This window comes from Oxyura jamaicensis, chromosome 5 (genome assembly GCF_011077185.1).
Source record: "Oxyura jamaicensis isolate SHBP4307 breed ruddy duck chromosome 5, BPBGC_Ojam_1.0, whole genome shotgun sequence".
Classification (NCBI taxonomy): domain Eukaryota; kingdom Metazoa; phylum Chordata; class Aves; order Anseriformes; family Anatidae; genus Oxyura; species Oxyura jamaicensis.
This window is the reverse complement of record NC_048897.1, coordinates 7,306,143-7,331,747: the sequence shown is the minus strand read 5'-3', so window position 1 is coordinate 7,331,747 and position 25,605 is coordinate 7,306,143. Positions and strand designations below refer to the sequence as shown.

The following is a 25,605-nucleotide window of genomic DNA, read 5'->3' as shown; positions in this document are numbered from 1 at the left end:
CAGAGAAAGACAAAGGGAAGGAGGGAGGGAGGATGGGCACACATTGTCCAGCTGATGGAACAGTTGTCTGGGAGTCAGGAATTCTGGATTTGGTTTTACTCCCAGCCCCCATCATATTATAGTGTTTAATGCAAGTCACTACATCCTGAAACCTTGCTATTATTCATTTAGTAAAAGACAAACAAACAAAACAAAAAATATGTACTGCTATTTCACAGTGCAAGAGCATCAAATTTAACAGGCTTGATTTAAATCATGAAACACGCATCAAGCCTTACATCACCATCAATTCAAATTCCAAGGCATCCAGAATCACAAAGAACTTACTTGCCTGATACCTGAAGCAGGAAAATGTGACCTTTATAGCTGGCTTTAATACAGAACATTATGAAAATTTGTCATCCAGGAAGATATACATTTTTATGGAAACTGTGAAACAATTCTGTTTTCATTTAAAAATTGTTTATCTAGAAAACTTGGAGGGAATGAAACAATTTTCATAATAAAATTAAATTAGAACTTAGTAATTATTATTTTATCTTTAACAGATAAACTAGTCGCTATGAAAGTAATGTAAGCCACATCAGTCTTACATGGGTAATTACACTTTTATTGATTATTAATCCCAGAAGTTTTTAATAACATATTTAAAAGGTTATTATTTACTCAGTAATCATTAGCTTAGCATAGCACAGCAAAAGTAAAAAGAAATATCATTTCACTGCTTAGGAAGAGATGAAGAAAATAACATGCAAAGTAAATTAATCTGTCATATGTAAGTGCAAAAGTCACTGTAGCTTGTTGAAACCCATTACTGTTGGGGAGTGGTGGTCACAGGGAGACAAAAGACTCCTGCCAAACAATTTCAGCATACAAAGGAAAGACCCACGAGACCCACTGAAAGAGAATGTGCACACTAGCACCCACATAAATCCACTCAATCTTCAGTAAAATAGCCCCCCACCTTAGAAAAGTCCTATCTACTACTTAGCTGCATAAAATAAGCCATATGTGGTACCTGAACCTTGCAGTTTGTCTGAGTTTGAAAGGATTGCTTTCTATGTGGGTACTTCAGACTCACCACCAATTAGCAGCGATTAACATAAAGATGTAACGTGATGCCTCCTGAATGGATGGCAGTTCAGTGCTTACAAATTAGGAAGGGGAGGAAGCCTACAAAACTGTGACTATAATTGTTATTTATCTTGAAGAACACCTATCACTGAAACATTAACCTCATTTTAGCATTAAAAAATTAGAATACTAATTCATATGACACCCCTATAATGTGCTTTATTACAGGTAGAAGAAAGCCAAACCATGTAATTCTCTCAGAGTAAATGAAAGCAGGTAATGTGAGAAACAGCACTACTTATCAGTGACAGGATGGAAGTATTCAAAAGCACTTGCGATGGACAATTGAGGGGCCAGCTTCCTCATATTCATCTTTACTGATCCACATTTGCTGAAAAGTGGACAGCGATGCCAATATTGAACCCCCAATCCAGACAGAGTATTTACGTTCTGGTGGTGCAATCATCTAGAAGAAAAGTACAACCTGTTGTAAATAAACTGATAGGCAGGTAACACAGTAACATCTCTTTGGATGAAATAACTAGGTAAAAGCCTTATCATCATACCAGTGCAACTCCAATGAAATAAAGCACCTAAGAGGCAGGTAGAAAGCTTGCCATGTTCTCTGCCTTCCACCTCAAGTCAATAGATGCTGTTACAAGGAGCAAACAAATAATTGCAGCCCATAGCATATGAGATGCCCCATAAAATATCTTCCAAAGATTTACAAACTTAAGAAATAATTTTAAATTTTAAAAGATTAGCCTAATTTGATTGCTAATCTGCACACTGCACAGTATGGTCCAAGGATTTTATTTTATTTTTAAGGATAAATAAATCCTTTAAATGAAAGAAACAACCCTCCATACAGACTGGCCTTGTATACCTAGCTAGACATACACTAGACATAGGGCTAGAAGACCTGCTGCCTCTTCCATCCTTAGCCACTGACTTGTTAAAATACATTGAGTGTGCCACTGCTTCTGCGTGTACCTGTTTCCATCCCTGCCACTTGGAGTCATGCCCATTCAGCATGCAGCCTGTTGCAAGGTAAAGACTGGCTTTAGATTTCACACAGATTTCACTTTGGGCACTAACAAAGCATAAAGCCATAATACTGCTCAAAGTCTCAGGTGGCTATTTCAGCAGCATTCTCAGAGAAGTCCTCCCTCCAAGTCTGTCCGCACAGACCTGACTTGGTCCTGTGCTCAGACCCAGCAGGTCCAAAGTGCCACCAGCTGTGGAGCTGTTAACACCAGTTAACTATTTCACACAAGTACATGTGCAGCTTGGTAAAGGATGAGATGACCATATAGAATGTGGGAAACCCAATCATGTTAACAACTTTCAATATCGTCTCTATTTTGCCCATTTTGAAATAAGTTCATCAATGAAAATGCACTACAAATCTAGCTATAATTAGAAATTTTGAGGCCACCAGTTGAATCACATTTTTCCGTGCTCCACTCTGCTATACCTGCAATGGCCTCCATTGCACAGAGAGGTGACAATAAAGGATCACTGAACTCTCATTTTCTTAATTTGCCATATCCTCTGTTTATTAACAAAGCAAAGCAATTGTGCAGTTGGAAAACAGCAGGATACACAGACTGCTTACAGCCTAATATACAAGAGCACTGTACACTATACATTGTCTTGTGTCAAAGCTGACAGGGTCCTTTCAAATAGCTAACATGGACACTCCTTAAATTTTGAATTTATTAGTGAAGAACCTGTAAATGAAATTTCTTCCACTCTTTTCACTGTTAGCCAAGCCTTGAAGTCTATAATATTCCCAGTAGCTTCTCAAGTTGTTCATTTCCCCATTGGTATTTACACCTTCATTTTCTCTAGGCTCATCCCTACCTCTCAAAACTCTCTTTCAGTCTTTCTTTGGCTGGAAGAAGGAAAGGAGGTGTAAGGCCACCTATCCAAGACACAGTTCTCTTAATGGGACTCCTGATGCAGGAACTGGATATTCTCTTCAGGACATTTCAGATTTATTTTTTTCAACAAAAGAAGGGTAAGAGCAAGTGTTGAAAATTACCTTAATCTTCATGGTACTAGGAGCCAAAGCTGTGATCTCTTTCTGCATACGATCACCAATACCAGGATACATTGTGGTTCCTCCAGAGAGTACATTGTTGGCATACAGATCCTTACGGATGTCAATATCACATTTCATAATACTGTTGTATGTAGTTTCATGGATACCTGCAGACTCCATGCCTGGGTGGAAAGAAGTTTTCACGATGTTATTTATCTTTGTCCCCTTCTTTTTATAGTTGTTAAAATGAAAAGAAGGCTCACTAGTCCAAGATCGTGTCCCTCACCTGTCTCCCTGAGGAAAACTCCAAAAAAAAAAAAAAAAAAAAAGCTATGTGGTGCTTAGGAGAGGATGGAGAAACGCAGTACCCACTCCTCACATTCTTTGTCATCTCATCATCTCAGCATAGGGCCAGACTAATACACTAGCAGAATAGACACATGAGGAAGAAAGATCCCTACTAAATTTCATATTGGATTTTTTTACTTCCTCAAGTGAAATAATAAATAATAATAATAATAATATAGCAGTATTCCAGAAAAAGAAAGGTATTACTGCAATAGTTTTCCATATTGATAACCTTTTACCATGCTGTTAGCAAGAAATAGAAGCCCTCTTGGCATTTCACTGGACTACTTTGATTTTGAGGTGTCAGTTAAATTAGAATGCCACTACAGTAAAGTTAAATTATGGTAGTATTTGTTTTGCTAAAGAAGAGAAACAGGCATGATAAAGTACTGCAAGTAGAGCCTGAACTTTAAGTACTATACTTTTTAAACTAATGAACACATTTTGACAGAGATTGGTGATCTGGGAAATCCTAAATTCCATAGCCACATTTCCAATACTAACCATTGTTTAGCACCGACCTTGATCCCTGGGAATTTTAACACTAAAGATAAAACTACTGGAAAATTACATTTCATTTGATTTTTAATAAGATTAAATTACAGATTAATATAATAAAACAATAAACAGAAACAGATTCTAGATTAAATAAAACACATGAGCAGCACTGTGCAGTTACACATCAGTCAAGATAAAAAGCAGTGATCTTCTCATAGTTCTCTAAAATCATCTTAAAATCTCTATTGCATTTATAAAAGGTTGAAGCTGTCTTAAAGTTCTATTATGTCCAAACTGACAAGTACTTTTTTGAAGCAGCTTCTAAGTATTGATTAAGCAAGTAGAAGCTGCATTTTTTACGGGCATTTGAGAATAAATATCTAAGTTCCTACAACTTCAGGTTTCCTATACTTTCTAAGAAATACTTCTTTTCACAGACTTAAATCCCTAGAAAGGAAAGCCGTGACTCACCTATGAAGGATGGCTGGAAGAGAGTTTCTGGGCATCGAAATCGTTCATTTCCAATGGTGATAACTTGCCCATCAGGAAGTTCATAGCTCTTTTCAAGAGAGGAGGAGGAAGCAGCAGTTGCCATTTCATTTTCAAAATCCAGAGCCACATAACAAAGCTTCTCCTTTACATCTCTCACAATCTCCCGTTCCGCTGCAGACAGCCAACAAGTTTTTAATCAACATACAGTATGACAGCTAGGACACAGGTATTCTTGTGCACATTTCTCTGGTTTCATGGTGATCACACAGTCCATTGGATTCTGATCTCTCTGCTATCTCAGCTATGTTACTTTCCATTTCCATTACCAAAATTCTCTCATCCACGGATAAAAGACATCTTGTACTACAGAATACCATAAAGTCTAATGTTAAAATTTGTATGTCTCAAAATGTTGATCAAATCTTTAGAGGTTCATCCATTACCAGCTAACAACTTTGTTCTTTGGTCTGTGGAACAGGTAACACCAAATCCAGCAACCAGTTAAATTTGTCAGTGAAGTAGCATGTGCTGAAAGGCAAAGCCAGGAGAATCCCATTAGCTAACCATTAGCTAACCTAGAGATAAGGATTTTGATGCATCTTGCCAGGTACAGGATTCCAGCATAATAAGACAACTACCAGAGCAAATGCATGCAAAGTGCACACAAAACACAGCTTATTACCAGTGGTGACAAAAGAGTAGCCTCTCTCTGTAAGGATCTTCATGAGATAGTCAGTCAGGTCTCTGCCTGCAAGATCCAGTCTCATAATGGCATGAGGCAAGGCATAGCCCTCATAGATAGGCACATTGTGTGTGACACCATCCCCAGAATCCAAAACTATCCCTGAAAAGAGAAAGAAAAGGAAAAGCTGGTTATTTTTCACTGAAACGGTCTCTACATTCTCCATATTCTAAATTGAAACGTGCAACAAGATGCTCACATGATGATTGCTTCTGTTATTCGTATAAATCTAATGCTGTTCATGTGAGATGAAGTTGTTAGCACAAACTAAGTAACCGTGTCTGGGAAAGGACATGTAACATTCTGCAGCTTGACTGTATTGTTCTTACGGAACAGATGCTACCAGTAACAATCATATACAGAGTCTTCCATTTCAGAAGACCCCTAGCACTTCACAGACATTAAATAATGTATAAACTGTACACAAAAATCTGTCCGCAATTAAAATAAATCACTCCATAAGGGAAAAATATGACAACGATTTATCTGTGCACAGACATCACTTACATTCTTGAATGGAAAATGAAGTGTATATTTCCCGCTTAAAATCAGTACAGCATTTCTGAAATCAAAGACTCATATAAACAGTTGAGTTTTAAACCTAAAGCAAGTATTTATGACAGGTCATAATTCCTGTAGGCTGGTGATCCTTTTATACAGAATTATACCGTGGCATCAGGCTACAAAGACAGATGGTATTTTAATTCTTTTTTTCAAAGTATATCAAGACTGAAGGGTTGCTAAGAAGTAATTTATCATCTTAATGCCTGATCAGATTCTAAATGGCAATAAGAATAGATCTCCGTGCTAATTCTAATGATCGCTTAACAGCAGATACCAAGTTAGGTTATTGAAATTCAACTCTTAAATGAAATATTTTCATTTAACTACTGAACAGTATTTTTCTTCTACTGGGAATGGAGCTTAACAATAGAGAGGTTTGAAGGGAATAAGAAGGAACTGCAGATTTGGAACAATCCAGTTAAGATACAGACTCTTCTCTATGCTGTGTAATTAAAGGCAGTATCAAACTGTATCATCTTTCATCTTCTCCTGTCATTGAATTGACTTGATCTTTTGAAGCAGAAAGACTTAAGATCCATACCTGTACATTCACTTTCCATACAGCTATCAACCTTTCTTAATATACAGCTGACATACCACAACCAAGATGTCTGTGTACGTGCACATGCGTACATGAAGGAAGGACAGGTGGACAATACGACTCCCAGAGAGACTCACCAGTAGTTCGTCCAGATGCATACAGAGACAGCACTGCCTGAATTGCTACGTACATGGCTGGCACATTGAAAGTCTCAAACATAATCTGTAATTAAGAATTTGCAAACTTTTAGAATCAGCACTTAAGAGTATTTGAAGAGACATTTTTTTAATTATTTTTTTTTCTTAAATGAATACTGCCAGTTACTACTCCCAAGTCGCCTCCTCACCCATGGCTCTTCTGTGAACAGCACACTATATTTTCTTTAGGATTTCATAAAAAATCACTGAAGTCGGTGGATATATTTCCATTAACCTCAGACCAGGTAATTTTGTTACTGGTAATTTTCACTGAAAATGATGCTTTTTCATCTTGATGGCAGGAATGCAACAACACAACAATCTAAAGTATTTATACATATATATGTGTGTGTGTGTAAGATTTATAGAAGACACAGCTGGATGAATCTACAAGGAATAATCTGTCTATTCCCATCTCAAGGAAGAGTCAGCCATTTCTGACGTAGCTTTTGTTCTGTCTCAGAAATTCTGCTGCTGGAGCAGATTCCTCTGGCAAACAAATCTAGTGACACACTATCCCTAATATTGTAAGGTCTTTCTTGGCGTCTAGCTAAAACCTCACTTGGTCTGGTTTAAACCCATGACATCTCACTCTGCCCCTTGCAATCACAAGAGTTTATCTTTTCTCCTTATGGTGACCTTAGCCATGGTCTCTCATCTTGTCCCTTATCTTCTCTACTTTAGAAAGCTCCAGTGCTTTCCACATGCCACATCAGATGCACTGCCATTTTATCCAACCAGATGGAATATCATTTGTTCCCAGCTGGCCTTCCACTGGAACTCTGCTAAGGAAAGCCATTAAGGGAGGACAGGGAGTTAACACAACATGAATAACCACATGGGCTTTATTCTTTCTAAAATCAATGCCACGTACCCTAGGCAATGTCACTCCATTGCTAGTGGCACTGCTGTGACCACATCTCACTGTCCTGTCTGTCAGGAGTGCAGAGCCACTGGAATCAGGGGATTACATTTAGACTTTGCATCTCATAAACTAATACCTTTGCCAGTAAATCTATTTTAATGAAAAGTATGCTGACAATTAAAGAATACATTAATTACAATATTTCATAGTTAATTGATGTAATGAATTTAATGCAATAAGTAATAAACAGTAAGCCTTTAAACAATCTTGAAAACAGGATTTATCATTACAGCATAATGACAAAGAAACAGTCCCAGACATGTCTACTGTAAAAACCATACTTCGCGGTTGCTATAAACCAAGTTTTCTGATGTTTTGTTGTTATTTATTATCTCCCAGTTGTATTATCTCCCAGTAATGTGTGCTGTCATGCTCACTACTTAATGAGTTTATTTACACTGTTGCTAAATTAATGCATAATCTTCCTATTCAATATACACCAGAAATGTGCACAAAGGGAAGCTCAAGGCCATATTTAATTTTCCCTGATGACTTTGCACCTATATCTGTATTTAGATAATATTTACCTCTGGTTACACTACTGGTTAAATCTACAACATGGACTTCTGGTCAGAAGGCTGCTCTAAAATACACAGGCTTCAGAGGTCTACATTTGGTTCTGAGATGAGTTTGCTAAATCAGACTGGGCATGTCTGACTGCAGAAATGTTTAGCAAAACATCCTTTCAGATTGAATGCTTCTAGATAATCCATTTTACCAAGCCAGAACAAAGGCTACTTTTTGAACACTTTTTCCCCTGTCCCTGAAGATGTGTTTGTTAGGAGACCACAAATCTATGTGTGCATGGCCTTTTAAACATCTCCAGAAAAACACAATTCTGATGCTATAATGAGCACTATGAGGTAAAAGTGTTGAGAAAGTGACATTCTTCAGAGTAGGAAAGCAATAGTTTCTACAGCTTGAGCTGAGGTGTTGGGCTATTACAAACTCAGCAGTCTCTGTGGCCAGAGGTAGACATATAATAGGTGTCACTGATCCAAAGCTCACACACAAGTGTGATTCAGAGCGTACGTGATGAGCATACAGCACTCGCAAACCTCTGCACTGAAAGGCGCTTAATGGAAGAGGAGCTGCTTTGGCCTCCTGTCCACACCTTCCCCACATACCGAGCCACGCACACACAGCCTTGTAAACAAAGAAAATCACTTACAGCTTCTAAGAGGCTGGTTGTACATACAATGCTACTACATGTAAGAACAAAACATTTCAGGGACGTTCAGAGAACTGATATGGCATGAGTAGCAGAAACTTTTGCTCTCTCATCATGGTTCAACCAGCATGCTCAGATACTAACCCTAAGGTCTGTATCTCCCAAATTAAGCTGAACATCCAAGACTACTTATACCATGGCTGCTTCTATGCAGAAATTATCCGCAGTGCAGCATTCCCACCTGATATCTGACCATTACCTGAGTCATTTTTTCACGGTTTGCCTTCGGATTCAAGGGGGCTTCAGTGAGCAGCACAGGGTGTTCTTCTGGTGCAACGCGGAGCTCATTATAGAAAGAATGATGCCAAATCTAAAAAGAAATTGCCCAGAAAAATGGTCTGGAAACTATTCCTTCACTCCATATAACAGAACTACATAGGAAGTTTTTCAGACACAGTCCAAGTGAATTTTCTACAGACATATTAACACAGAGAAAAAGCATGCACATTTGAATGTGCTAAATTCCATTCTATTTTATTTCAGAACCAAAGCCATTCGGATTTTATCATATGTAACAGCAGAGCCTACACAAGGGAGTCCTGCCAGGTAGGATTCCCCACGCAGATGATGGATCATCCCCAGTAAAGAGGAGCACTGGTGCTCTGGCACTGGAGCACAGCCAAGCACTGAACTGCCAGATCTGGAGAGACTTCTCCACTTCAGACTGCTTGGAGGCTGAGATCCAGTTGCAAGTCATTGCCAATATGGTCTTTATAAATCTAATTATTCCCACAAAAATCAAAAGCCCTTTTTGCCACAGACATTTCATCCAGTAAGTCCTGAATCAAACTTTCATTTATTATAGAGTAACCACATTTCTGATTTTCTGTAAAGCACCGTGGTATTTTTCATGTTGGAAGGCATTACCTGATCAAACAATAATAGCTTTGATTGTTCTTCTGATACATCAAGGCCCTTATTGTCTGAAGACTGGGGCTATGAGAAATTCAAGGGATCTTTTTTCTTGATGCCAGCTCAGAGAGAGACCATTCAGTAACATGATGAAATATTTTTATCTTCTTGTTTAATTCTTTCCTGTACTTACTTTTTCCTCTTTTTAATCATATTCCAGCTTTGTTTGACCCAAGGAACTTATTTCTGAGCACAATACATCAGTTTTATGGGTAAGTTTACTTGATTAATAACCTAGAAACAAGTATTATCAGGCTCCAAAATGAATTTAAGCAGAAAAAAGATCTTATCCAAATTATAAGCATCTACAAAGTCAGCAGCTGTCCAGAGCTGGAATTACTCATTAAGAAAATTATGAGCCCTAAGAAAAAAAATTCCATTCCCTCTCAGTTCCCTTAAAAAAAAAACAACCACAAGACAAAACAAAAAGATGTTTCCAGAACTGGGGCTTGGGGGTGGGGATGTAGGCCATCCTCCACTTGCAGGTTTAGAAAACAAAGATGGGGAAGTTGAATAAAACAAAGTAATCATGTAAAAGTTAAAAAAAATGAAAATATGTGTCAGATATAAGGAAAAGAAAAAGCCTGCAATTCCAGAAGGGAGAAACATAACTGAGGAAAGGGAAGGAAACCTCAATCCATACATAATTAACAAAGTACTGAAGATTTCAACAGTGAAGAAGAAACCTGTATGAATAAACTAGGACCCTGCCGAAATCTCTGGCATGTTGCAAGTTTTTCCTTAACACCAGGCAGGATTAGACACTGTACAAATCATTAGATTTGATCTAATGATAGTCATAACTGTAATGGATAATGATATTCCATGAGAAACAAGAATAGCCCAGTGTTGATTTTAATAGGTCACAAGAATTAAATTTAAGCAGCAGGCACAATAGCTAAGAGAAATTACCAAGAAAGGATTATTCTAACACTTAAACATTTATGTAGTCATAAATCACATCACAGAGTCAGAAATCACTCCATTCTAATGCTTCTCCTCCCATACATTGTCAGCTCAGTAGCTGTGAACAAATTAACAGTGATGTACAATGCCCTGTATTATTATCCAGTGGAAAACGGAGCAGTCCCAATTTGAATATTGTGAATTGAAGCACATGAGAAGAAGAATGCTTCATTTCATTGCCTACATGTTCTGCCCTTGATTCACACAAGTGTCTGTGCATCCTACTGCATCCTCGCTCTCTCTTCCTCTCACAAACATGCACACACACTCATGCTTACTCACACGTTCAGCCTAATTTTGGTGACCCCCCGCTTTTTGTCATGTGTGGATGGCTAGGCACTTCACTGCTATGCCTTTGTCCTGTTTTTTGGCACGTTCCCCAGTAATTTCCTAGTTTATTCTACAGTGTGATGTTCTTCAGTACTTTTATTGCCAAGTATGCAAGAGAAATTCAAGATTTGGATCAAAATCCTTCAACTGGTTTAAAAAACATGGGGATAAAATATATACATACACAAAAGATATTGCTTTAGCATCAAAACTTTGGGAATTGCATTTCAGAACTTTCTCTCAGAAAAGTGTGCGCACGTGTGTTTTACTGATCTTCAATGGAAGCTGAGATTTCTGTGGGATCATACGACTGACTGAATCAAGAAGGACCATAAGAAAAAAATCTAAAATATATACATAAAAATATATATAACATATATAAAATATATGTTATATATATTTCACATATATTTCTTTATTTGCAACAATCACACAAGTTAGCAACATTGTTCTCATCTCTCACTGGCTTTATCTCATGCTTCCTTCTTTTTCTGTTTGTTGCTCATTTATTTGAAAAATGCCCTCACTTTCTGTCCCACTCCTAGTCTCAGAACAACTCAGTCTGGGGGCTTCTTTCCCAGCTACTGCATTTTGCAAGCTGTATATCTGATTTAAGTTTGAGCTAGGGCTTCACTTTCACAAGTAATTCCTTCACCCATTTATGTGGTAAAGAAAGAGAAGAAGAAAAATATGTTCAAACCATGTGAACCCATACAATATCCTGTCAGTATTTAAATTACAGCACTGTCTGAAGCCTCCACCACAGAACATCCCTGGAGGCCCTTCCCCTAAGAAGGGGGAGGTCTGGGCAACAGGCTGCACTGCAGCACTGCACTACACTACAGTAAATAAAGCATGTGCCACATTTTTACCTCCTTTAATACCCTTTCCTGACTACATTTTAGATAGCCTACTCTAGTATCCAGCATTACCCAGAAAGGGAACAAATACCAGTACGTGTAACACAGAATTTTTAGATGCAGAGACCAAACGTTGAGAGAACATAAAAGAGTGACCTCCAGGTAAATACACTTTCTTACTTGATGCAGGAAGCAGAAAAAATATTAGGAAGAACAATGCAATGGGAATTACATGCCCATTCCTATATATCTTACTCTGCAGAAACAAGCAAGGTGCCCTCCCAGGAAGCAGTGCAATAATGAAATGCAAATACTGTGCTTCCATCTAGAGGAGTAGGTAGGCAATTTATCTCCAAATATGAACTCAGAAACTCCCATTGCTTCTGTATCAACTTTGGTCTGTTCATCTGGAACACTCTGCATTTAGCAATTTGGGTTTATGACCACAACACAATGACTGAATTATATGATGTTAGATATACATCTATACCTCATCTCAGCAAATGCAAGCACAGGGTACTACAGGCCCTGTGTCTTCCTTACAGTGGTGTTTTCCACAGGAAGACACGACTAGAAGCATTGGCTTGTGTTGTTTTCTTCTCAGAGCATTCTACCTGGAGATGGCACAGGACCGAGTTGCAATCCTGCCCCTACAGCAGATGTACAGTATTTCCGCAGACAGATGCTTCCTGCAAAGACCAGGACACTTGGGACATGAGAGAGATTTTGCACAAGAAGAGTGCCCTCTCCAGTGCTTGTCATGAACACACGTCATTGCCTATGCCAGGTCTGAGGCATCCTTAGATGGGCATTTCACAAAAAGCCATTACGCAGGCTGAATGCCAAGAAAGCTGTGCTTAACAGGGAATACAGCAGCCTTATCACCACAAAGACGTTAAAAGCTAACTGGAATCAGCAACAGAAAAACATGCTTCAGGAACAAAAGCCCTCTACTCAGATAATTAGTATAGGGATAGGAAGCCCAAATCTGTCCTCTCCTCTTTAATTGGCAGCGAGAACATCCTACACAACACAACATGTGGACATCACCCATGATCTTGTTCATGTAGGAAAGAACTGAGGAGGAAAAATCATCCCTCTGCCTCAGTTTTGATCCCAACTGAAGGAATATATCTTTCATGTTTCTCTGATTCACATCTGATGAATTGCAACCTGTATGGTTTTTACTTTAACTACTTCCTATCATTGTCAGATCAAGTTCTTCCTTGGTATGAACTTCAGGACTGAAAATGGTAATTATAAAGCATAAAATACTTCTATAACATAGTGCCAAATCTGATTAGTAGTGTTTACTTTTTATAACAGTAACACTTTTAGAAGTGCCAAGACCTGATCAACAACTGGACTCCTGGACTAGCATATTGCACTAAACTGAGATTACAAATTCTTCATGGACTTTTCCTCTGATTTGCAAGAAGGATAATGGCAATTTTTGTCTTAACATAATAACATGATGCTTCATCAAAATGATATTAAAAATTAACACCCACCTTTTCCATGTCATCCCAGTTAGTGATGATTCCATGCTCAATGGGATACTTCAGTGTCAGGATCCCTCTTTTACTTTGTGCTTCATCCCCTACATAGCTGTCCTTTTGACCCATTCCAACCATAACGCCCTGCAAAGTATATTGTTCTAATATTAGTGCAGTATATCATGCACAGTAGAGAGAATATAATTTTTAAGTTAAAACTCCATGTGAAATACTTTACCTGCTACTGCTACCGATGCTCCAGCATGTACCTCCACAAAGCCAAAAATGGGCAGGAAACTAATTCATTAAAAATGTGAATTTATCAGTAACCACCTACTCCATATTAACCCCCTTGATAAACCCACCAGGAAGCACAAGGCAGCTTCAGAAATGAAGTCAGTTATCTCACACTGGGCACAATTAGTACCCGTGCAGGAGCCCACTCTAGACAAGTATCAGTAAATTCACGGTTTCTCCAGAAGAGGTGGATCTTTTGCAATTTCACAAAGAAATACATGAAAGGAATTTGTAAAACGTTTAACATAGGCATTTTCTGAAAGAAGACTTATTAAACAATAGTTTCAGCAAGTTCATCATGTTTGCATTAGGAATTCCACCATACTTGCCCCAGATAACATCACAACACACGAGGTACATTATTCAGCATCTAGCATAAAAATATTTAATTTTCACCTGGATATGTCTTAATTTCATGGATTTAATACTGCAGTCACTGAACTGCTTCACTGTGCAAATTTACCTGCCAGCTCTAACCAATAATAAAAGCCAGTGAACAATTCTAGAGGTTAAAGAATGGACATGTTTTCAACAACTGACACTTAAACTTTAATAACTCATAGAGTTGATCAAAATGCATTCCTTAAAATGCTAAACATTTTATACCCATCAAATCAAGCTTATTTAACTCATCAAAAGCACACAAAGAACTTCAAGGGAAGGGTTTTTACACCTCAGAAATTTAAAATCTGACGTGGTTAAGAATAAAATGAATGAAAACCTGCAGCTTCTTTTTCTAAAGGAACTGTTAGAAAACTAATGAAGCAGCAAGACCTTTTTCAAGTTCAAGAAAAGCAACATTTATCCATATAGTCCTGTTTGAGTTGATTAAGTGATGTGCTAGAGATCTTTTTTGGAAGTTTAATGGGCCCTGCCATTGTTTAATGGAACAATAAAAGGAACTTCCCCCTATTATTCATTTGGTTCCTCAGGTTAGCAGCGTTCGGCTTTTTTTCTTTGTATTGATACAGCAAGTATTAATTAATCCAACAAGTCTTGTGTTCATTTTTTCCCCAAAAAGATGCCTCCAAAACATTAAAACACTCATGTCCTCCTGTAGTCAATACTTTATAGTTGAAGAACACCTTTTCCAATGGATTGAGAAGTTCACCTAACAGTATTGAAGACCTGCAGCTCAATCCACCGGTTCTTAAGCTAAATTCCCACAAATGTGGATGAGCAGTTTGCCTGAATAATGCTGATCTTTTGTCACTGCCACAAGTCTCAAAAACAAGAACAGACAGCGCTTCCATTTTGGCACCAACCGACCTGATGCCGAGGACGTCCAACGATGGATGGAAATACAGCTCTTGGGGCATCGTCTCCTGCAAACCCAGCTTTGCAAAGCCCAGAACCATTGTCACAGACAAGGGCAGTGGTTTCATCATCATCACACATGGTGCCTCACAGCTGTGGCTGCAAAACAGTAATTTGAGAGAGGTGGGGGGAAGAAGAAGATGGAATGGAATAGGACAGAAGCAACTCTCCAACTTTTAGACAGCAAATTGCTGTTAAAAAAAAAAAAAAAAAAAAAAAGGAAAAAAGAATGAACCTTAGCAGTAAAGTCAATGCTACAGCCTCAATCTTAGAAAGCATGTTAAGTATCCACATAAGTTTCAACTTGAATAGATTTACTGAACCAAATGAATGATGACATTCAGTCTTGATTTCCAAAAGAGAAATCTCCTCTGATGTACCCTCAGAGTCCCGTGATATTCTATTCTTTGACTTGGTGATAATGGGGTAAGTTCAGTGAAAGGATGCACATTCAGCTCTTACATGGACTTCAGCAGGTGTAACTCCATCTTCTGGGGCCAAATTACCTTCTAGAAATTCCATTTGTTAAAAGCAAATTAATCACATGTGCCTACCAGTTACAATGTCAGTACTTAAACAGTAAACAAGTTCCTGAACATTCATTCCTTCAATGCTACATTTGTGCCCAAGTGGCATTTTTGAATTTGCCTTTTTCTTAGAGGGTCATCACCAATCTGAAACAAGCAACTAAAAATAACCCCGACAAAAAGTTTCATGAAAGTGTTTGCCGTGTTTTTAAATGACAGCTACTCTGTAATGTTAAGTGCTCACTAAAGGATCCATTCCATATTTGTAAATGGTAAATACCTTATCAAAGCGGCTATTCTGGGAAATAGAACAAGACGTGGCTGGCACAACTGACCCAAACCAATGAAACTTTAGGGTTGGCCAACATATCAGGTGAAGTCCTGAACTCATTGAAATCCATGGCAAAACTCCCACTGAGGGAGGGCCTGAATTTCACCAAGACTTCTGTTTCAGATTCCTTGTTTATTTTTAGGGCTGTAGGATTGCCTCTTTAGGCAGTCAAGAAGAGAGAAGTACTTTATTTTTCCTTCTCCAGCTACTTCACTCAGTAAGGAAGAGGTACGTTAGGAATGAGAAAGGAATGAACAGAAAAACAAAACTTACCCAGCAAAGTCCTCTCCCTAACAATGTAAACAAGTATGTGACTTCTGATGGCATGTCAGTTCCACCTAAGCAAATGCCACGCACAGGGGCAGGCCATTAGCAGTGGCAGGGGAACCAGTAAAATTCAGGTTTTTCCCTGGAACCAAGTCGTGCTGCCCCATTTGTGGGGTTTAAAATAGTCTCATGCTCTTCAGAGGATCCCTGCAATAATACTGAAGTCCCTGGACATTCAAAATCAAGCTTTTGTCACAATAATGACTATGCAGTGACAGTATGCTGCGCCCCTTCTGCATCAAAGGAAGTTTGAGCTGCAGGAAGTTCCTGGTGTTCAATCCTTTCCCATGGGTTTTATGGAGCAAGGCCGTGACATATAATTGGTCAAAACACCATTAGATGAAATAGAAGCATAATTCAAAAAATATGACATTATTTTAAAATAACAATAATCACTTTAATTGTTGTTGATCTTCCTATGAGTAGAAGATTCCTGCTCTTACAATAAAAATAAAAATAAATAAAGTATTTTTATTACATAAATTTGCTAACAGATTTGATTTAGGAACATCAGTTCCAGTAGCTGGTATTTCTGAACATTCATTCCTGGTGCCATGAACCTGCTTTCTTCCAAAACCCTAAGGAAAAGGCTTTTAGAATGCAAACTAACCATTTACCAGCTTTATTCAGCTTTACAGAACAGTATCCAGACTCTGATTGCATCAGCGTGAGCCTGAAGTGAAGGAAATTTTGTTCTTGAATGCAGGAATTGGATCAGATGAGATACTACAATTTCAAAGTAGAGATATTAAAAGTAGAGAAATTCTTAGCAGCTCTGAGAGTTCAGCATTGTTCCATGGTTCTAAAGACTGGATATGACAAAGATGTTTAGTCCTCTATGGTGAGAAATAATAATCCCATTCATTCATGAAAACAGCATTTTCTATGTAACCGTGTATGTAAAACTAAGGTCAGTACAGCCATACTCAGGCAAACAAAATTCACGGGTAAACCCCAGCTCATCCTTACAAGCTACACTTTGGGTTGCTAGCAGTAGTGCAGTTTACACCCTTTACTCAGTATCGATTTGATACCAGAGAAGCCACTGAAACTTATTAATAAAATCAACAGCTGAATCTGTTCATTTCCTGCTTTAAAAAATAGCAACATTACTTTGCTTATTATTACTTGGTCATAAGGTAAATGATAAAGAGCACTACTGAAATACAAAAACCTTCACTGTTATTACTGCTTTGCAGCTGCTCAATTTATAGGTTTAATAATCACTTCCACAAAGCAGTCATTTGGAAATCTTTTCATTAGATGAAGTTCCAAAACACAAAGACTTTCCTAAATTTGCTTGATTTTTAACTTCAGTTTCTTCTAATTCCTAGTCCAAAATTGAATAAAATTAACAGAAAACTTCCCCTTGGTTTCTACTGGTTTGTGCATAATATCCAGATAAAACTATTAAGACTTTTAAATTGTTTAGCTCATTCTGCATTTTGTATGCATATTTAATGCTCACCAAATAAAACTCCTTATTGCCTATGCTGAAGACAGATACCTGAAGTATCTATTCAATCAAAACCTCAAGCCTTCAAGCCTGCCCCACAACACTTGCCCATCCCTCCTTGCTCCCCAACAAGTCCGGGCAAGTGTAGGTAGAACCAAAATTAATACAGAAATAATTAATTCTCAAGACAGCACCCATTTTGCAAAATACAATGTGTGTAGTCTTCCAATACAAAATACTGTGAAAAAAAATGTGACAGAACACATTCACCTTGTGCTTCATCACAGTTTTTGTCATTGCTGCTCATAGCTCGCTGTTTAGCTTGTGCTTAGTGTTTTTTCTAGCCTCCAGATAGACTAAAAAGTACACCGTACACCACTAATCTTTCCAGTGATGAGAGACATCTACATTTCCCTGCAATCGTACAGTAAAATCTGAATTACCTTACACTAGGAGCCCCTCTGGAATTCCTTCAATGGCTGAAGCAAGCTGTATCCAAGTCCACAGTTTGGAAAGATGAAAGTGTACATATCCCCAAAAGATGTCAGACCAAGTAAAGTGAAGCATTAAAATCATGAACTGTAACAACAAAAGCTCTCAGGGCAGTACTTACCCAGGAAATGGTGATGATTTGTAAAAGCGTCTTTGTAAATGAAGTGATCTCACCTTCCATTACATTTATATCAGCTTCAGGAATGGTGTTCACAGAATATCTACATGTGTCAAGCCATTTTTGGAAACTTTTTTTTTCAGTTTGTGCTTATCACAGGGACAGCAAAAAGGTCTGGATAAATTAGGGCAGAATTTCCACTATCTCTGGATCCTTTCCCACATGCTAACTTGCAGTGCCTCATGACATAGGGCTTTTTTGTCATTGTTTTCTGAATTTTTCAGTCTCCCTTGAAGACAAAAATAAGATGAGCAAGACTGGAAGCATTTGTGGTTCTTTGTTGTCATTGGAAAGGATTCTACTTCATTATAACACAAATAGCTAAGAATAGTTCATTATCACCCTGTTAGCAGCCATCTTCAAGCTGGAAAAGGAGAAGTCTTACCACGTACAGTACTCATGTTTCAACTGTACTTGCTGTTTGTTTGTGTGGTGCAAAGCCTGGAAATAGCTGACTTATCTCAGTACTTGGGTGACACTATGGCTGAAAACAGGGACTGAATCAGCAATAAGTCATTCAAAAGAGATGACCAGTAACTATTCCACAAAAAAAACACCAATTACATAGGAATATATTTGACTTATATAGGAATACAGACCACTAACAGACTAAGAAATATTAAACGATCATCAAAAGATGTTTCCAGGCTTTACCTAGAATTGTAATTAAGACCCATTCCCATTCCACATGATGAAAACAAATGATGCAGAACGTTAGATAAAATTTGGTAAATGTTAACTCTGCAAACATCTAGTGCCAACCAACCCTTCTTTCTCACTTGTAACATGACTGCGCAAGAGACCTCACATACAAGAATCTTTGCACTGTAAGCAGATATTTCACCTCATTAACATCTAAGTCAATCTTGTATCTGTATTTTATTTTATCAGTAAAATTGACAAAATCTTTCCATTTTCATACTCACTAAATTTTTCTTTTCCCACAAAACTTTTAGGATTTCAGTCTATCAAATAGGAAATCAATCCTTTTTATGACTTAATGTCTGCTTCTTTAGACTCAGCTTGTTTGGAATGCATCTCCATTTTATACAGACATGAACAAAAACACAGAACAAACAGCGAACAATACCAAGAGAAAAAATAATATTCTAGCTTCAAGTGACCACAGTCTTCATAAACAAACTGTTTTGGGAATTGGAGAAATAGTTGTGCAGAGATTATAACAAAATACAGATGTATAAATATACAAGCCATATTGCTCCATTAGGCATCTACAGAAACTGAATGCAAATCCTCTGCTTCTTATAGCCTCTAGGTTGAAAACGTAACCTCTCTTCATTTGTATTATGAAATATATAAAATACATCAGGTTGTAGATTTATAAGCCTGAAGTTCATGTGTTGAGCAGCTGAATAACATTTTGCTGCAATAACACGGTAACTAAACCCACCAAGAATACAAGAAGTGACTTAAAAATAAAAAAAAAATTACAGAAACTGCATCTTTAAACAAAAATAAAGGAGTATAAGAAGTTAAGATATTTCTTCATACCAATTCTAAATCTTGACTGATGCTTATACTTTGGCTTACCATATTACCACATACACATCTGTGCTCCTTGACAACAGCCAATACAAACTATAAGGACTTAATATAAAAGAACGCCGACTTAAGCCTTTTATTTTCAGTCAAAAACAAAACAAAACAACAACAACAAAAAACACATCAAAAATCCAGTTCTTCTTCCTTTATTGCACTCTATAAAACTTCTTGTTATAATCAAGAAGCCAATAAACAGTAATAGTTGAATATTCCTTTAAAATGTATAGTTTAACTCTTAAAATAAAATTTATTTAGAAAAGATATCATTTACAACCCATTCAGTAGTAATCAATCATTATGTACTCACAAACAATATTAAATAACTTGTATGCAGCAGTTTCTTTATAGGGCAAATGAGGGGAATATTTTCTCCTTAGCAAATATAATATCCCACTGTTAAAGAGCAATTCAAATCAACTTTGGAGCAACTGTGATATACACAAATTTCTTACAAGAAGCTCAAGATTCATGTAGTGTAACAAGAATATATACAACTGTGTCCAGTGCATAGCTTAACAGCAGCATGTGAGAAGTCTATTATCTTCAATTGGCACACCATTACCTATAGGAAAATAATTTACCCAGAAAATGCAGTGCATTCAGAGAACACCAGTGAGGCACAGTAAAACAACAAGATGTAGTGTAACTAGATATGTAAGGAATAAATAGCGGGATTTTGCTCTGGACGTCAGCAGCTTAGAACAGTAAAGACTTCGTCCTCGAAGCCATCTTCTAAAGGAAAGGGCTCCTCCTTTCACCTGGTTAGGAAACAAAAACTTCCAAGTAAGTGTTCATGCATACAGATGAGAAGAATCTCCACTGTAACCTAGTTTTCCAAGGCGCTCTAAGCCCTCAAACTCTAACATGCAGCAATGGATGCCACAGCACAGGCCATAAGCGTACCTTAGTTAAAGGTAAAAGAAAACAGCTTTAACAAAGGGAGGAAGAATGGATATAAGGTATTTGTGCATTATGTAACTACGTATGCATTCTAGAGATGAGGATGTATAATTATATACATGCACATTTTATTTAATGGCCACATGTGTAACAGAATTACACTCTTAGACTATTTATATTTTAATTTGAACATATGTAATGCGTTATGTGGCATAGTTTACACAGCTGCCTACATTTGACTCATGATCCACAACCCAAACAGAAAGAAATATTCTCATTATCTACTTTGCTATGTTGAATGGGCCTCTCTATAGCCAACACATCCCCATGGTATGTAGTAGAGTAAAAAGAGTACTTCACAGTAGATTTTCAGAGTCAAGGCAGATTAGACAAGTAGCTGTTCGACACTAGTGTTTACATACAAAGACGACAACCCAAAATCAGTGATTCCCAGTGACTCAGAAGGGAAATCTGCACTTCAAAAATGAATGAGTTGAAAGAGAGAGAGGCACAGAAGAAGGAAGACGAGAGAAAGGAAATAGTACCATGGGAGGAAATAATGAACCGTGCTGCCTTGAGACCTATCTGCAATTAGCAGTATACAATTAGCACACTATGTATGTAGATTAGAATTTGGGGTTTTTAAAAGCTTTTCATTCACTTACCTTTCGTACAATAACATGTTCACTAGGATTGATGATTAAGGCTTCCCTTTCCTCCTCAGTTTCCATCTGAACAGTGTATTCTCTAGGCACAGACCTGTAACTACTTACTTCAAATCTAGGGGAAAAGTAAAGGAAGACAATGAAATACTGAATTATCTTTCATAATTCCAAATTAACATAAGAAAATACTATTTTATATTCTTACATTACTGGGGGAAGCTCCCACAAAAAACAGTAAAAGTTAGTTTATGTTGCCAAGTCATCTTCAGTCTCCATTTGCAATCTATTCTCAAGGTGTTTCATTTATTCAGAATAACCCTCACCATTGCTAGCTGATTAGTGATTTTCAGATGATGATAATGATGGAGACTTTATGTAGGCAGATGGATAATATTTTAAATCTAAACTGTGACTGTACTAAAGCTGCTGTCTGTATATTTCTTCTGACTTGGCAAAAAAAGATCTGCCATCAGAAGCAAAAGGCTAAACAAAGGAAAAAAAAAAAAAAAAACAGAGGTGCTTAACACTTTCTTGATCCATTGAGTTAGAACCAGCTTTTTAACACAGTCACACATGAATTTTCATTGCTTCAGGTACCATGGACTTGTAGACTTACAAACTGATTCTATTCTATTATCAGAATCTAACATGCACAGCTAAACTTATCACTAATCTCACTAAAAATCAAGGGCAAACAAAAGAATCTGACACAGTTTTCCAGTTCTGAAGCACACTTTGCATTTATTCCAGACCTACTGTAAATGAAGACCTCTCTATAAATTCATCCAAAGGGAAGTGGAACCAGAAGAGGAATCAGAGGGGGAAGATGGCTTAAGCTTTCTGAACATGCAGGTTATTTCATACTCACATAAGCATAAACACTTATGTGATACAGCAATCTGTTGTATACCTTTAAAATCAAAAAATCTTGTTTTACATGATTACTTACCTGTTACTTAGCTCTTCAGAGAGTCCAAGAGCTTCTTCTGCAGCTTCTCTCCTTCTCTTCTCTTCTGACAGTGTTTCTGTCAGCTGTGAGAGAGCCTGCTGCACTGAATCGTATTGTTGCTCAGTCTCTGCAAGCCTATAACAAAATGAAATACGAAATCAATATTTTATCTACTGAAAAAGTTTATTTCTTGTTCCTTTTTTTATTAATGAATGTCGTGTTTGTGGTGAAGACTTAATTAGAATGAGACACTTTAGATTAAATATTTAAATAAATTCACCAGCAAGTATGTATCTTTACAAAAACAAACCACAAATACTACCAAATAATAATTTGAGAATGAGACTGATTCCTTTAATCCCCTGTAAATCCACATCTTTCTCTTCTCCCCAAAAATACTTTAGAGAGAGAAAAGCATTACTTTTGCACTTATAATACAGCTTTCAGGAAACCAATATTGCTAATACACACTCTCAGTCCTCACCTTTTTCTGAGTTCATTTAGCTCCATATTGTCTATTTCAACAATAACTGCAGATCTTTCCTGTGGTGCTCCAGGGGGAACTTCAGCTCTAGTTTCATTCTAGAAAATATTAAAGGGGAAAAAAAGCTACTCACCATTTTTCTACTTGTAAAAATCTTTATATCAATTAAAGAAGCTATAACCACCACAAAGCAGTGGAACAAAACACTGTCATGTCATTCGATCATTTAATTTCCGCAGCTGCAATTTTCCAAACCTGTTTTCTAACAGAAAGTTGAAGACTATGACTGTCTGTGTGTACTACTAAACTTGGAAGATACATGCACGCTGCAATACATGTACACAGCAATTCGAGCTATGTCTGAAGTGCAATAAATACATCTCCAAATCCACACAGTAACATAACACTGACCATAGTTTCATAAAGAATGCAGCTATTACACTAACCGAATCTGAAACAAAGTATCTGTGTGGTATCTCATCATGCCATGTAGACATGCCAGTTCATACTGAAGTAGCAGAAATATTCTGCAGAGTATTGAATTCTTTTTTTCACATCTGTGGACTCCACTCCAGGAACAGAAATCCCCATTAATATAGAGTCACATAATCATAGAATACCCTAAGTTGGAACAGACTCACAAGGATCACTGAGTCCAACTCCTGGCTACACAAAAATCATACCATATGTCTCAGAGCATTGTCCAAACACTTCTTGTACTTGGCTGGCTCACTGCCAGGACCACTGCCCTGGGCAGCCTGCCCCAGTGCCTGACCACCCGCTGGGCGCAGAACCTTTCCCTAACCCCCAGCCTGACCCTCCCCTGTCCCAGCTCCATGCCATTCCCTCGGGTCCTGTCGCTGTCCCCAGAGAGCAGAGCTCAGCGCCTGCCCCTCCGCTCCCCTTGTGAGGGAGCTGCGGGCCGCCATGAGGCCTCCCCTCAGCCTGCTCTGTTCTGGGCTGAACAAACCAAGCAACCTCAGCTGTTCCTCATACATCTTGCCTTCTAAACCCTCCACCATCTTCACAGCCTTCCTTTAGATGCTCTCTAATATTTTGTCTTATATTACAGCACCCTAAACTGAACGTAGTACTCCTTATGAAATCCTCTGACTATCCTGACTAGTTACTGCAGCGCTACCTGCCCAGTTTGCTGCTATATGGTGTAAAACAAATAGCACAACAGAAATACTAGGACATGCAGTAGGACTAGGAGAAGTCATGAGCAAGTTGGGATCACCAGTTGGAGCAGCACTGATTAACTGCCTAGGAGTAGATGGCTTTATCTATATGAAGAACAGGTGGTACTATGAGTCTGAGTAAGATAAGTCTCTCTTCTGTTCTCTCTCAGATAATCTATGCCTAACATAAAGGTTAGAACATCCTTATTAGTAATGTTTAAATTCAGAGCTAGTGAGCTTTATGCAGTGTGGAAGAACCATGAGAACTGTGCTGAAGCAGCCTATTGCTTTGCAATCAACATGTGAAGGAAATAGAATCTGAATGGTCCAGGAGATAACAAGCGGGGATTCATTTATTTTACAGTTGACAGTTCTCCCTGGATTATTTCAGTTTCTGGAAGAATAGGGATTGTTTTATATATAGATCAATGTAATGTTGTAAGGTCTTTCGTTAATCACTTATTAATGAACAAACAAGGAAGTACAGGAAAACATTTCAAAAATTAAGGGATCATAAAGGAATAAGCTTACATATGTGTATGATGGGTTGCAAAGGGTACTGAAATGCTTAACTGTTTACATTAGATCTCACTTCTCAAAATATTATTCAAAGACCTTGCAAAATGATTCATGACTGCTGTGAAAGTATCACCAAACCTTGCTAATCCAATCATTAGTGATCATTCAATTACCTCTGCCAGCTGTAGACCAATTCAAAAAAGACAATACCTCAAAATGAAAAAAGCATCAGTACAGATCTTCCTTAAATTAAAAGTCAAATAAAAATAGCTTTATGGCAATAAAGACAGTTATCTTCAGTGCATCATAGACTAGCAGAAGTATTGAATCAGTAGAACAGGAAGCATTTACTGTATTTTTATTATTTATTAATAAAAGTTTTTGTTTATTTGTTTCTTTTTTAGCACAAAAAACAGCAAAAGCATGAGCATAGAAGAAAGAACTCTAAGAACTTTTCCATATGTTTATTTACCTGAACAGTGCCTTGGAAAGACGTCACTTGCATTGTCTGATATTCTCTCTCCAGCCTTAAATAACGATTCTGCAAATCAGTGTAACGAAGCTGGTTATCCCTTAGGGTCTGAGACAAAGTCTTCAACTGGGCAGACAAGACAGCATTCTCTTCTGTTGACTGCACAACCTGAAAGAAATTAACATTTTAATTAAGAAAGGAAAAAAAAAAAAAAAGGAATTATCTCCTCCAGGAAATCACTACAGATTTGAGACCTGTTGTTGAATGTAATTGTGTACTGTTTTCAAAATTGCATCAATTTTTTGGCAAGGTCATTTTGGTAAGATTTAACTATCTATTTTACAAGCAGCAGAAATAATAAAACCTGCATATTGGTTTTCTCTGTAATCAATATGCCAAAAGAGTAACTCCAGCCTTTGCCCAATGCTTTCCTCCCCATGTTTGCTATGACATCCCTATGTGGCCAAGTACAGTATACATAGCTCCTACTTCAGGACAATGAATATAGCCAAGTAAATTGAATAGTATAAACATATTCATCAGTCAATTAAGGAATGTATAGCTGTTTAGTATTCATCTTTTCAAGAGCATAACAGTAATTTGGGTCTCCACTCTTTACCCACATACTGATCTTGTGGGAGCTTGAGATTACTTTGCCTGTTTCAAAATTTCGTTGAAATTATTATTAGATTCATAAAATGTTTGGGTGAAGCAGTGAAAACAG

The 25,605-nt window shown here is 37.6% G+C and overlaps 2 protein-coding genes across 7 annotated transcripts in view; both read right to left on the bottom strand.

Annotated features, from left to right (window-relative positions):
• Positions 1 to 567: 567 nt before the first annotated feature.
• Positions 568 to 19,635, bottom strand: LOC118168229 (actin, alpha skeletal muscle B-like). 2 transcript variants are annotated; one of them, XM_035328456.1, is made up of 9 exons: positions 18,092 to 19,635; positions 14,790 to 14,936; positions 13,239 to 13,367; positions 8,859 to 8,969; positions 6,444 to 6,528; positions 5,142 to 5,303; positions 4,439 to 4,630; positions 3,122 to 3,303; positions 568 to 1,540 (listed from the first exon to the last, which is right to left on the bottom strand). In XM_035328456.1, exons 2-9 carry the CDS (start codon positions 14,916 to 14,918, stop codon positions 1,397 to 1,399), a joined length of 1,134 nt encoding a protein of 377 aa, XP_035184347.1. In that variant the 5' UTR covers positions 14,919 to 14,936; positions 18,092 to 19,635; the 3' UTR covers positions 568 to 1,396. The 2 variants fall into 2 exon arrangements, with proteins under 2 accessions (XP_035184347.1, XP_035184346.1); XM_035328455.1 differs by having other exon boundaries at positions 14,790 to 19,635.
• Positions 19,636 to 19,841: 206 nt separating this feature from the next.
• LOC118168227 (golgin subfamily B member 1-like) overlaps positions 19,842 to 25,605 on the bottom strand; it is a 43,675-nt gene continuing 37,911 nt past the window's right edge. For all 5 annotated transcript variants that reach the window (XM_035328453.1, XM_035328449.1, XM_035328450.1 and 2 more), the window contains exons 25-29: positions 24,882 to 25,049; positions 22,710 to 22,807; positions 22,226 to 22,360; positions 21,277 to 21,391; positions 19,842 to 20,469 (exon numbers count right to left, since the gene is read on the bottom strand). In XM_035328453.1, the coding sequence (XP_035184344.1) occupies positions 20,311 to 20,469; positions 21,277 to 21,391; positions 22,226 to 22,360; positions 22,710 to 22,807; positions 24,882 to 25,049 (675 nt within the window). In that variant the 3' untranslated portion in view covers positions 19,842 to 20,310. The remainder of the gene's footprint in view (positions 20,470 to 21,276; positions 21,392 to 22,225; positions 22,361 to 22,709; positions 22,808 to 24,881; positions 25,050 to 25,605) is intronic.

Excerpts from the sequence above, each read along its gene's own strand:
- LOC118168229 (XM_035328455.1), bottom strand. The coding sequence starts at position 14,918 with ATGTGTGATGATGATGAAACCACTGCCCTTGTCTGTGACAATGGTTCT. Across the intron at positions 6,529-8,858 it reads ACCGTGAAAAAATGACTCAG|ATTATGTTTGAGACTTTCAA; the intron begins GTAATGGTCAGA and ends TCTTAATTACAG. Across the intron at positions 4,631-5,141 it reads CTACTCTTTTGTCACCACTG|CGGAACGGGAGATTGTGAGA; the intron begins GTAATAAGCTGT and ends GGCTGTCTGCAG.